The sequence below is a fragment of the Heterodontus francisci genome, chromosome 5, assembly GCF_036365525.1.
Source record: "Heterodontus francisci isolate sHetFra1 chromosome 5, sHetFra1.hap1, whole genome shotgun sequence".
NCBI classification, from domain to species: Eukaryota; Metazoa; Chordata; class Chondrichthyes; order Heterodontiformes; family Heterodontidae; genus Heterodontus; species Heterodontus francisci.
Genome location: NC_090375.1, coordinates 8,879,467 through 8,893,702, shown reverse-complemented (window position 1 = coordinate 8,893,702; position 14,236 = coordinate 8,879,467). Strand labels below are relative to the sequence as shown.

General features: G+C 44.8%; 1 protein-coding gene across 3 annotated transcripts in view; it reads left to right on the top strand.

Annotated features, from left to right (window-relative positions):
- Window positions 1-2,142: 2,142 nt before the first annotated feature.
- The window catches only part of npc1 (Niemann-Pick disease, type C1), a 54,051-nt gene continuing 41,957 nt past the window's right edge, over window positions 2,143-14,236 (top strand). The window contains exon 1 of one of the 3 annotated variants that reach the window (XM_068031083.1): window positions 2,143-2,363. In XM_068031083.1, the coding sequence (XP_067887184.1) occupies window positions 2,301-2,363 (63 nt within the window). In that variant the 5' untranslated portion in view covers window positions 2,143-2,300. The remainder of the gene's footprint in view (window positions 2,364-14,236) is intronic. The other 2 variants (XM_068031081.1, XM_068031080.1) reach the window with 2 other exon arrangements.

The window sequence follows — 14,236 nt, the reverse complement described above, 5'->3', positions numbered from 1 at the left end:
CGCTCCCTTAATTATGCCCCTCCAACACTGCAGCGCTCCCTCACTATTCCCCTTCTGACAGTGCAGGATTCCCTCAGTGCCAGCATGGACTCGATGGGTCGAATGGCCTTCTTCTATGCCGTACATGACTATCCTCCGACAGTGCAGCACTCCCTCAGTGCTCCCCCTCCAGAATTGGCCTTTATAGCCACTCCAGGCGCTGCTTCACAAACCACTGACCACCTCCAGGCGCATATCCATTGTCTCTCGAGATAAGGAGGCCCAAAGAAGTGGTGGGTAAGGTTTAAGAAACAATAATCAGGAAAAATATCAACAGACACTTAGAGAGGTTTGAGTTAATTAAGGATAGCCAGTACAGATTTGTAAATGGCAGATCATGCTTGATTATCTATTTGAAATTTTTGATGAAGTATCAGAGAAAGTTGATAAAAGGAATGCAATGGATATTATTTATATGGATTTTAAGAAAGCATTTGATAATGTAACACAAAAGGCTGGTTAACAAAATGGAGGCTCATGTAATGGGAGGGTCACTGTCCAATTGGGTAAAAAATTGGCTTAAGGGTAGAAAACAGCAAGTCATAGTAAATGATTGCTTTTCAGACTGGTGGATGGTAGATAGTGGTGTTCCTCAAGGGTCAGTGATGGGGTGCCACTGCTTTTTTGCTATAAATAAGTGACTTGGATCTTGGAATACAGACTAAAATCTCAAAATTTGCCGATGACACCAAACTTGGAGATGTGACAAACAGTGAGGATGATATGAACCACTTGCAACAGGACATAGATAGGCTAGCGGAGTGGGCAGAGAGGTGGCAGATGGAATTTGGCAGAAGGAATAGGGAGAGGCAATATATACCTAATGGCACAATTCAAAAGAGTGTGCAAGAACAGAGGGACCTGGGGGTGCATATGCATCGATCTTTGAAGGTGGCAGGACATATTGAGAGAGTGGTTAGTAAAGTTATGCAGAACCTTTATAAAGCTCTAGTTAGGCCCCAACTGGAGTATTGCATCCAGTTCTGTTCACCATTCTTTAGGAAAGATGTCAGAGTTCTTGAGAGGGTGCAGAGGAGATTGTATTTATATTTTATTTAGAGATACAGCACTGAAACAGGCCCTTCAGCCCACCAAGTCTGTGCCAACCATCAAGCACCCATTTATACTAATCCTACATTAATCCCATTACCCTCTCACATCCCCAACTTTCCTCAATTCCCGTACCTATACTAGGGGCAATTTATAATGGCCAATTTACCTATCAACCTGCAAGTCTTTGGCTGTGGGAGGAAACCGGAGCACCCGGCAAAAAACCCACGCGGTCACAGGGAGAACTTGCAAACTCCGCACAGGCAGTACCCAGAATCGAACCCAGGTTGCTGGAGTTGTGAGGCTGCGGTGCTAGCCACTGTGCTGCCCAGTTGAACCAGATGGAGGATTTTAGTTACAAGGTTAGGTTGCAAAAGCTGGGTTTGTTCTCCTTAGAACAATGGAGATTGAGGGCAGATTTAATGAAGGTACAAGATTATGACAGGTTTAAGTAAATTAAACAAGGGAAAGCTGTTCCCATTAACTAATTGTACAAGGACTAGAGGACACAGATTGCAGGTTTTGGGTAAGAGATGCAGGGAATGTGAGGAAGAATTTTTTTATGCAGTGGGTAGTAATGACCTGGAATTCGCTGCCCACAAGGGTGGTGCAAGTGGAGACAAGTCAATGACTTCAAAAGGAAGTTGGATGGTCATTTGAGGGAAAGACTTGCAGGGCTATGGGGATTGAGTGGCGGAGTGGGACTGACTGGATAGCTCCATGGAGAGCTGGCAAGGACTCGATAGGCCAAATGGCCTCCTTCTGTGTCGTAAATGACTCTGAGTGGGGATTACAAAAGCAAAATACTGATGGTGGAAATCTGAAATAGAAACAGAACATTCTGGAAATACTCAGCCAGCTTGGCAGCACCACTGGACAGAAAAACACAGTTAGCGCTTTAAGTCGGTGACCTTTGATCAGAACATCTGATTGGGGAGTAACTGAATAAGTTTTTCAGTGAGCCGGCACAGGCTGGATGGGCCGAGTGCCCTCCCTGTGTGTCGTGTGAGCGGGTTGGTTGGTGTTGGAGGAGGAGCTGCGGGTGGAATGGGCCGAAACAGCGAGTGAGATGGCGGCGGTGGGCGGGCATTGTATTGTCATAGGTCTGGCGGGTTAGTTATAAAAGAGAGAGGCCGGCGCAGTGGAAGAGTGTGTGAGAAGCAGCGGCCTACCTGTCAGATTTATTTACCCACCAGTCCCGAGCGGCAGCCATGAGGAGCTCGAGCGGCGCCGCGCTCTTGTTGCTGATGATCCTGAAGCTTCCGGAATGTTCGGTGAGGGGCGCGAGCCGCGTGGCACTCTAACGGCTGTCTGTCTGTCTGTCAGGTAGATCGACCGGCTCCCCGCGGGCTGAGGCCCGAGCCAGGTCGGGGCTAGAGTGCGGAGCCGGGCTGAGGGTGTTTGTCTGTGTTGGGGGCACGAGGTTGTGGACCATGATGTGTGGAGTAGGGAGTAATGTGTAATTATAACCGGCTTATTGTTGGCGCATGTGCCGGGTCGGCTGTCTAATTAGCCGGGTTCTCCGTGCTGTGTGTGAGCAGACTGCTGGGCCTGGCAGGGGGTTATTTGGGTGGTGGGGGGGAATCCAGCCGGCGGCTGCGTACGAGCCGGCTCCTCGGGCGGTGTTTAGGCCGAGACCGTGTTGTGATCCACCTCTCCCGGGGCAACCGGGTGACTAACTGCTGAGTGGGTCGATGTTGTGGTAGAATCCATATTGGTTCTGAAAGGGGGTGTTTTTTGATTTGGGACCGTGCCCCATGACCAGTTCCAAAGAAGGGTCACTGACCCGAAACGTTAACTCTGCATCTCTTTCCACAGATGCTGCCAGACCTACTAAGTGAGTCCAGCATTTCTTGTTTTTGTTGCCCCATGACCAGTGACTGGTCATAGGTTGACGTATACCCCCCCCCCCCCCCGGTGAAGGATGGACTGGTCGGTGCGCTACATCTTTCCTCCCCCTCGTGACTTTTGTATTCAATTAACAACCGACCATGATTATCATTGCAGATAAGAGGGAGAGGAGGGAAAAGAGCTGAAACATCCAGAATGTGTTTGCAGAAAATTGGCCCGAAACTCTTGTGGCTAGCCTTGCAGTGCCTCTATTATAAATTTAATTTTTGCTTGTAGTGAGGAAAAGGTGTGATCATGTGTCATTAGCATTAGTTGAAAATTTGAGATCATGTGTATTTGCAAAGAATAGGAACTTGTTTAGTCAGCAGAACAACTTGCTGCAGTTGTGCTTTATGAATGGTTGTAAGGAGGGTAATCACTTTATGCTCTCTCTTTGAACATCAAAACTTGTATAACTGAAAGCCATCAACCTGTGCTGTTTCAATGAAAGCTATCCAGTTGTCTGATTCTCCTTGGTGTACAGGGCCCAATTGCAAAGTTTGCAGATGATGGGAAACTTGGTAGCATTGTGAACTGAGGAGGATAGTGTAGAACATCAAAAGAAGATAAACAAACTGGTGGAATGGGCAGACAGGTGGCAGATGAAGTTCAATGTAGAGGAAATGTGATATGATTCATTTTGTTAGGAGACCACATAAAATAAAGGATACAATTCTAAAGGGGGTGCAGGAGCAGAGGGACCTAGGTGTATATGTGCATGAGTCATTGAAGGTGGCAGGTCAGGTTGAGTGGATAAAGTATACAGTATCCTGACCTTTCTTAATGGACATAGAATACAAGAGCAAGGAAGTTATGTTGAACTTGTATAAGACACTAGTTCAGCCTTAGCTGGAGTATTGTCAGTCATGCAGCACAGAAACAGGCCCTTTGGCTCCTGGTGCTTGCCATCAAGCACCGATCTATTCTAATCCCATTTTCCAGCACTTGGCCTGTGGCCTTGTATGTTATGGTGTTTCAAGTGCTCATATTAATACTAAAATGTTGAGGGTCCCTGCCTCTACCACCCCTTCAGGCAGTGTATTCCAGGTTCCAGCTACCCTCTAGGTGAATTTTTTTTCCTTAAACCTCCTGCCCTTTACCTTAAATCTATGCCCCCTGTTATTGACACCTCCCACTAAGGTAAAGTTTCTTTATCTATGCACATCATACTTTCATATACCTCAATCAGGTTTCCTTTCTCCCTGCCCCCCTCAAAAGTCTTCTCATAGCTGAAATGCTCCAGCCCAGGCAACATCCTGATGAATCTCCTCTGCACCCTTGCCAGTGCAATCACATCCTTCCTATAGTGTGGTGCCCAGAACTGTACACAGTACTCCAGCTGTGGCCTAACTAGCATTGTATACAGCTCCATCATAACCTCCCTGCTTTTGTATTCTATGCCTTGGCTAATAAAGGCAAGTATCCCATATGCCTTCCGATCTATGCTGCTGCCTTCAGTGAACAAGTACACCAAGGTCCCTCTGATCCTTTGTACTTCCCAGGGTCCTACCATCCATTGTATATTCCCTTGCCTTGTTCAATTCTAGGTGCTGCAGTTTAAAGACATGAGGGCATTGGAGAGATTACAGAAGATTCTTAAATAGTTCTAGGGATGAGGAACTTCAGTTATGACGATAGGTTGAACTTAGGACTTTTTTCTCCCTCTTGGCGAAGGCTGAGATGATTTTGAGCACCTCTTATTAAATCACGAGGGGGGTCTGGACAGAGTAGATGGGGAGAAACCTCCCACTTGTGGATCAAGCACAAGAGGGCCCAGATTTAAAATATTTGAGAAGTAAAAGTGACATGAGGAAAACATTTTTCCCCAACAGCAAGTGGTTAAGGTCTAATGTGTTACATGAGTGTTGGAGGCTGGTTCAATTGAAGCATTCAAAAGGGAATTAGACCATTGTGAAAAGGAAGAATATGCAGGGTTATGGGGAGAAGGCAGGGCGAATGGCATGGAGGGAATTGCTTTTTCAGAGCCAGTGCAGACATGATGGACCAAATGGCTGCCTCTGGTACAAACTTCTGTGATTTCTGTTCTTCCCCTTTGCAATTTTCCCTTTCTGAAAGTTACTTTTGAATCTGCTTGCACCACCCTTTCAGGCAGTGAATTGCAGATCATCACCTGTTATGAATTTTTTTTTTACCTACCCTCTCCTCTGGTTCTTTTGTGATTAAATCTCTTGGTTTTTTTTTGGATACTGACCCTTCTGCCAGTTGAATCTTTCTTAGATTAAAATCCTTTGATCATACTACTTCATGTGTAGTAGCGAATCTTTAAGATCCTACTTGAATTTTCTTGAGGCTGTTTTGAGAAATCAACATTCTCAGTGGCTACTATTTCCTACGTGGTTCATTGCTAGTTCTCTAAATAGGACGTTTGACTTCCCTGTAATGAGAAGCCACAAGAATTATATTTGTGGGCATTGCTGGTAGGCCAGCATTCGTTGCCCATCTCTAATTGTTCTTGACAACTGAGTCTTACTAGGCCATTTCAGAGGGCAGTTAAGTCAGTCACATTGCTGTGGATTTGGAGTCACATGTAGGCCAGACCAGTAAGGAAATTAATGAACTAGATAGGTTTTTCTATCCATGATCGTTGCATTGTATCATTACTGGGACTAGCTTTCAATTCCATTATTTTTATTTGAATTTATGTTCCATGAGCTGCCATGGTGAGATTTGAACCCATGTCCCCCTAGGCAGTAGCCTGAACCTCAGGATTACTAGTCCAGTGTCATTGCCACTCTGCCACCATCTCCCTATATACCTTGTGTCTAATGAGCTGATTAGTTAGCAATTGCCAAGGCAAGGTTGAACATTAGGAACCTATAGGATTCAAGCTGGGTCAAAGATACTTCTAAACCTCCTGCAATCAGAATTCCTGATTTCAGATTGCAATGTTCTGGTCTCAAATGTTGTAAAATGTTTACAATTAACATGATATATCATGGTATTCCTCCTGACAGATTTAAAAATACCTTCATTAACAATCACATGAGTTTAATCACTACTGTTTGCATCCTCCTTGAGATCTAAAATCTTAAGAAGTAGCCTGAATCCTGTAGGTTCCTAATATACAACCTGGCCTTGGTGATTGCTACCTGAACTTTCATTAGACATGGGATGGTATATAATTCTTGTTTTTTTTTTTTCAGTAAAGGAAGCTAGTCCTGAAAGTCAAATGCTATTGAGAACTAGCAGTGAACCTTACAGGAAATGTTGGCCATCTGAGTGGGATTTGCTTATTCTCCTTGTCCTGTTTGGTTAAACACTCTGGATGGTGGTTAAATGATGGCCACCTGTTATGACCTGAAGCCACTTTTTAAGGAGGAAAAATGTGGATTGACCAACTGATGTCCAGTAACCACTTTTATCCCCACCTCCCCTCTATCTTTGTTTCTGCCCTCTCGGGGTGAGACTTGGCCTCAGCAAATTTTGACTCCCCAGTCTTGTTCAGAGTGGACATGACCCTGCTAGTCTGAAAATAACTGCTTGGAAGTGAGGTGGGTGGCAGGGACAAGGGAATCTTTCAGTAATTCTGGTGACTAATTATTTGCCAGTCATGCCTTTATTCAGTTGAAAGCTGCTTTTTCCTCCTTGAACTGAATGTGTTTTTTTTGGTCATAATTCAATATTGCTGTTTCAATTGCTTATAGGGAGATACAAGGTTCAGTGAAACTACTCACTCCTATAGCTGGAGTTGATTTCTAGAAACATAAGAGCAGGAGTAGGCCATTCAGCCTGCTCTGCCATTTAATGGGATCATAGCTGATCATCTATGCCACTTTCCAGTGCTGTCCCCATATCCCTTTATCATAGTATCCAGGTGTGTTTTGAACAAGCTCGATGAGCTTCCATAGAAACATGGAAAATAAGAGCAGGAGTAGGCCATTTGGCCCTTCAAGCCAGCTCCACCATTCACTATGATTATCCAACTCAGTAGCCTGTTCCTGCTTTCACCCCATACCCTTTTATCCCTCTAGACCCAAGAGCTATATCTAACCCCTTCTTGAAAACAGTGTCTTGGCCTCAACTACTTTCTGTGGTAGTGAATTCCACAGGCTTGCCACTCTGGGCAAAGTAATTTCTTCTTGTCTCAATCATGAAAGGTTTACCTCATATCCTTAGACTATGACTCCTGGTTCTGGACTCCCCCCACCATTGGGAACATCCTTCCTGCATCTACCCTGTCAAGTCCTGTTAGAATCTTATAGATTTCTGAGATCCCCCCTCACTCTTCTGAACTCCAGTGAATATAATCCTAACCGACTCAATTTCTCCTTGTATATCAGACCTGTCATCCCAGGAATCAGTCTGGTAAACCTTTGCTGCACTCCCTCTACAGCAAGAACATCCTTCCTCAGATAAGGAGACCAAAACTGCACACAATATTCCATGTGTGGCCTCACCAAGGCCCTGTATAATTGCAGCAAGACATCCCTGCTCCTGTACTTGAATACTTCCACTATGAAGGCCAACATACCATTTACCTTTTTACTGCCTGTTACACCTGCGTGTGTACTTTCAGTAACTGGTGTACAAGAACACCCCAAGCCTTGCTGCATATTCCCCTCTCAGTTTATAACTGTTCAGATAATCTGTCTTCCTGTTTTTGTTACCAAAGTGGATAATCTCTCATTTATCCACATTATACTGCATCTGCAATGCATTAGCCCACTCGCTCAACTTGTCCAAATCACCCTGAAGTATCTCTGCATCCTCCCACCCAGTTTTGGGAGATATTGCATTTAGTTCCCTCATCTAAATATTGATGTATATCGTGACTAGCTGGGGCCCTAGCACTAGTCCCTGCAGTACCCCACTAGTCACTGCCTGCCATTTGGGGAAAAAGACCCATTTATCCCTACTTTGTTTCCTGTCTGCCAACTAATTTTCTATCCATTGGGGTGGCGCAGTGGTTAGCACCACAGCCTCACAGCTCCAGGGACCCGGGTTCGATTCCAGGTACTGCCTGTGTGGAGTTTGCAAGTTCTCCCTGTGTCTGCGTGGGTTTTCTCCGGTTTCCTCCCACAAGCCAAAAGACTTGCAGGTTGATAGGTAAATTGGCCATTATAAATTATCACTAGTATAGGTAGGTGGTAGGGAAATATAGGGACAGGTGGGGATGTTTGGTAGGAATATGGGATTAGTGTAGGATTAGTATAAATGGGTGGTTGATGTTCGGCACAGACTCGGAGGGCCGAAGGGCCTGTTTCAGTGCTGTATCTCTAATCTAATCTAATACACTTACCCCCCCCCCACCCCCAATCCCAGTGCTTTAATTTTACACACTAATCTATTTTTTTTTTTATGTGGGACTTTGTTGAAAGCCCAAATAAACCACCTCCACTGGCTCCCCCTCATCAACTCTACTAGTTACATTCTCAAAGAATTCTAGTAGATTTGTCAAGCATGATTTCCCTTTCGTAAATCCATGCTGACTGTCTGATTCTACCACTGTTCTCCAAGTGCTCTGCTGTAAAATCTTTGATAATGGACTCTAGAATTTTCCTTACTACTGACCTCAGTCTGGTCTATAATTCCCTGCTTTATTTCTACCTCCTTTTTTTTTTAAAATAGTGAGGTTACATTAGCTACCCTCCAATCTGTAGGAACTGTTCCAGAGTCTATAGAATCTTGGAAGATGACCACCAATGCCTTCAGTATTTCTAGGGCCACTTCTGTACTGTGGGATGCAAACCATCAGGCCCTGGGGATTTATCTGCCTTCAATCCCATCAATTTCCCCAACACCATTTTCCTAATACTGATTTTCCTTCAGTTCCCCTCTAAGCCCTGTTCCCCATATTTGTTATATCTGCTATATTTGTGTCCTCCTTTGTGAAGATAGAACCAAAGTATGAATTTAGTTGGTCAGCCACTTCTTTGTTTCCCATAAATTCCCCTGTTAATGACTGTAAGGGACCTACATTTGTCTTCACCAATCTTTTTCTCTTCACCTACCTATAGAAAATTTTAGTCAGTTTTTATGTTCCCCTGCAAGCTTGCTTTTGTACTCTTTTCCCCTTCTTAATCAATCCCTTGGCCCTCCTTTGCTGAATTCTAAACTGCTCCTAATCCTCAGGTCTGTTTTATGTGGAAAATTTGTATGCCTCTTCCTTGGATATAATCGTAGCTCTCTCTCATTTCCTTTGTAGCCAACCCATGGCTTACCTTTCCTATTTCACTTTTGTGCCAGACAGGGATAAACAATTGTAGTTCATCCATGTGCTCTTTGAATGTTTCCCATTGCCTATCCACTGTCATCCCTTTAAGTAACATTTTCCAATCCATCATAGCCAACTTGTGCCTCATACCTTCGTAGTCTCCTTTACTAAGATTCAGGACCCTAGTCTCAATCAACTGTCTCACTACCTTGAAGAATTCAATTTATAGTCACTCATCCCCAAGGGGTCTCACCACTAGATTGTCAATTATTCCCCTCTTACACAATACCCAGTCTAGGATGGCCTATTCTATAGTTGGTTCCTTAATGTATTGGTCCAGAAAATAATCCTGTATATGCTCCAAGAATTTCTTTGGTATTGTGACTAATTTGATTTGCCCTCTGAGAAGAATTCACAAAATTCACCATCCTCTAAGCAAAGAAATCCCTCTGTCTTAAGGTGAGATGAGAGTGACTGCCCTTGACATCAAGGCAGCATTTGATCAAGCATGGCATCAAGGAGCCCTCCCAAAACTGGAGTCAATAGGAATTGGGAAGGGGGATGGGGTCATATCTAGCACAAGATGGTTATGTTGGTCAGTCATCTCAGTACCAGGACATCACTGCAGGAGGTCCTCGGGGTAGTGTTCCAGAAGTGGGGATGTTGGCTGCTGATTGGTGCTGAACATTCAGTATTCATGACTCCTCATGCTGAAGCAGTCAGTGTCCAGATGCAGCAAGACCTGAACAATATCCAGGCTTGGGCTGTTAAGTGGCAAGTAAAATTTGTACCAGGCAATAACCATTTCAAACAAGAGAATCTAACCATCTCCTCTTGATATTCAATGGCATTAGTCATTGAATTTCCCCCCCCCCCCCCCCCCACCATTATCAACAACCTGGGGGTCACCATTGACCAGAAACTGAACTGGACCAGCCACATAAATGCTGTGGCTAATAGAGCTGGTCAGAGACTGGGAATTCTAGAGTAACTTGCCTCCTGTCTCCCTAATGCCTGTCTACCATCTACAAGGCACAAGTCAGGAGTGTGATGGAATACTCCACATGCCTGGTGCAGCTCCAATAATGTTCATGAAGCTTGACACCATTCAGGACAAAGCAGCCTACTTGATTGGTACCACAACCTTCAACATTCACTCCCTCTTATGAACTGGCAGCAGTGTACTATCTCTAACATACATTACAGCAACTCACCAAGGCTCCTTTGACAGCATCTTCCAAACCATGACCTTTACCCATGGAAATGTAATTCAGCCCATCAAGCCTGCTACACCATTCAATACAATCCTGGTTGATCGTCCACATCAGTGCCTTTTTCCCACACTATCCTCATCAACTTGGACAAGGGTAGCAGATGCATGGGAACACCACATCTGCAAGTTCTTCAAACTCCAAGCATCATGACCTGGAACTATATTGCCATTCCTTCACTACTGCTGGGTCAAAATCCTGGATCTCCCTGCCTAACTGTACTGTGGGTGTACCTACATGCAAGGACTAGTGATTCAAGAAGGCAGTCCAGCATCAACTTATGGGCAATAATGCTGTCCTAGCCAGTGATGCCAACATCCCATGAACAAATTAAAAACAAAAACACTCTAACTTTTGTTAGACTTCAGGTTTTTCCCAGTTGGGTAGGTTGATACAGTGCAGGGTTTCCACTTTATTTCCTGTGGATTGGAGTACAGGGAAAGCAAGTATTGCTATAGTTGTACAGGGTTGTGGTGAGACAATATCTGGAATACTATGCAGTTTTGGTCTCCATTTAAGAAAGGATATACTTGCATTGGAGGGAATACCGAAGGTTCAATAGACTCCTCCCTGGGATGAGGGATTGTCCTATGAAGGGTGAAGTAAATTGGGCCTGCAATTACTTCACTCAAAGGGTTGTGGATGCTCCATCAAATACATTTAAGGTTGGGATAGACAGACTTGGTGTTTCAGAATTAAGGGATGTGGCAAGTGGGCAGGAAAGGAGTTGAATTCTAAGCTTGGCCATGATTGTTTTGAATGGAGGCACAGGCTCGATGGGCCATTTGGTCTACTCCTGCTCCTATTTCTTTTTGTATTTGTATGAGTTGATATCTGGGCTGGAATGAGGATTGGCAATTTTGACAAGTATAGAACAATGCTTCAACATATAAAGGCTGAACTTTTATTAAAAATGAAGCTCATGCATGTTTCTGATTATAACTGACTTGTTACTTTTAATAAAAGTTCTACTTGTGCATTTGTTCTAACTACAAAATTCAATGCTGCAGTATTTGGTGGGCCCTTTGTACTTGAAGAATAGAATGTAACTACAGCACTTTCTGACTTTCATTTTTGGAGTTTAATGCCAGTTTCTTTATCCTACATAACTGGCCCTTTCTGTGGCTTAACCTTATTGATCCATGCTCCACACAACTGCCTCCTACCCTTTTTTATTAAAAGCAAAATGCTGGAAACTCAGCAGGTCTGGCAGCATCTGGAGAGAGAATTCTTGCCTCCTACCCTTCGTCTCACTCAATCGCATGTCCTTGTTTTCCTCCTGTACTTGTCCAGTTTCCCCTTAAATGCATCTGCTATTTGCCTCTGACTCCCAGTGGTGGTAAGTCCCACATTCTTGCCATTTTGGGTACAGAAGTTTCTCCTGAATTCTCCACTAATAAATACATCTTGTGTTCATGGCCCCCCCCCCCCCCCCCCCCCAACTTTGCATTTTTTATTCATTCACGGGATGTAGGCATCGCTGGCCAGGCCAGCATTTATTGCCCATCCCTAATTGCCCTTGAGAAGGTGGTGGTGAGCTGCCTTCTTGAACTGCTGCAGTCCATGTGGGGTAGGTACACCCACAGTGCTGTTAGGAAGGGAGTTCCAGGATTTTGACCCAGCGACAGTGAAGGAACGGTGATATAGTTCCAAGTCAGGGTGGTGTGTGACTTGGAGGGGAACTTGGTCCCATATATTTGCTGCCCTTGTCCTTCTAGTTGGTAGAGGTCATGGGTTTGGAAGGTGCTGTCAAAGGAGCCTTGGTGCATTGCAAATGTGCATCTTGTAGATGGTACACACTGCTGCCACTGTGCATCGGTGGTGGAGGGAGTGAATGTTTGTAGATGGGGTGCCAATCAAGCGGGCCACTTTGTCCTGGATGGTGTCGAGCTTCTTGAGTGTTGTTGGAGCTGCACCCATCTAGGCAAGTGGAGAGTATTCCATCACACTCCTGATTTGTGCCTTGTAGATCGTGGACAGGCTTTGGGGAGTCAGGAGGTGAGTTACTCGCCTCAGGATTCCTAGCCTCTGACCTGCTCTTGTAGCCACGGTATTTATATGGCTACTCCAGTTCAGATTCTGGTCAATGGTAGCCCCTAGGATGTTGATAGTGGAGAATTCAGTGATGGTAATGCCGTTGAATGTCAAGGGGAGATGGTTAGATTCTCTTTTGTTGGAGATGGTCATTGCCCACCACTTGTGTGGTGCGAATGTTACTTGCCACTAATCAGCCCAAGCCTGGATATTGTCCAGGTCTTGCTGCATTTCTACACGGACTGCTTCAGTATCTGAAGAGTCACGAATGGTGCTGAACATTGTGCAATCATCAGCAAACATCCCCACTTCTGACCTTATGATTGAAGGAAGGTCATTGATGAAGCAGCTGAAGATGATTGGGCCTAGGATACTACCCTGAGGTACTCCTGCAGTGATACAAAGAACAAAGAAAATTACAGCACAGGAACTGGCCCTTCGGCCCACCAAGCCTGTGCCGATCCAGATTCTCTATCTAAACATGTTGCCTATTTTCTAAGGGTCTGTATCTCTTTGCTTCCTGCCCATTCATGTATCTGTCTAGATATATTTTAAAGACTCTAATGTGCCCGTGTCTACCACCTCTGCTGGCAACGCATTCCAGGCACCCACCACCCTCTGCGGAAAGAACCTTCCATGCATATTCTCCCCCAAAACCTTTCCCCTCTCTCTTTGAACTCGTGACCCCTAGTAATTGAATCCCCCACTCTGGGGGGGGGGAGAAACACTTCTTGCTATCAACCCTGTCTATACCTCATTTTGTACACTTCAATCAGGTACCCCCTCAACCTCCGTCTTTCTAATGAAAATAATCCTAATCTATTAAACTTCTCTTCATAGCTAGTGCCCTCCATACCAGGCAACATCCTGGTGAACCTCCTCTGCACCCTCTCCAAAGCATCCACATCCTTTTGGTAATGTGGCGACCAGAACTGCACGCAGTATTCCAAATGTGGCCAAACCAAAGTCTTATACAACTGTAACATGACCTGCCAACCCTTGTACTCAATACCCTGTCCGATGAAGGAAAGTATGCCTTCTTGACCACTCTATTGACCTGTGTTGCCACCTTCAGGGAACAATGGACCTGAACACCCAAATCTCTCTGAACATCAATTTTCCCCAGGACTTTTCCATTTACTGTATAGTTCACTCTTGAATTGGATCTTCCAAAATGCATCACCTCGCATTTGCCCTGATTGAACTCCATCTGCCATTTCTCTGCCCAACTCTCCAGTCTATCTATATTCTGCTGTATTCTCTGACAGTCCCCTTCACTATCTGCTACTCCACCAATCTTAGTGTCATCTGCAAACTTGCTAATCAGACCACCTATACTTTCCTCCAAATCATTTATGAATATCACAAACAACAGTGGTCCCAGCACGGATCCCTGTGGAACACCACTGGTCACACGTCTCCATTTTGAGAAACTCCCTTCCACTGCTACTCTCTGTCTCCTGTTGCCCAGCCAGTTCTTTATCCATCTAGCTAGTACACCTTGGACCCCATGCGCCTTCACTTTCTCCATCAGCCTACCGTGGGGAACCTTATCAAACGCCTTACTGAAGTCCATGTATATGACATCTACAGCCCTTCCCTCATCAATCAACTTGGTCACTTCCTCAAAGAATTCTATTAAGTTGGTAAGACATGACCTTCCCTGCACAAAACCATGTTGCCTATCACTGATAAGCTCATTTTCTTCCAAATGGGAATAGATCCTATCCCTCAGTATCTTCTCCAGCAGCTTCCCTACCACTGACTTCAGGCTCAC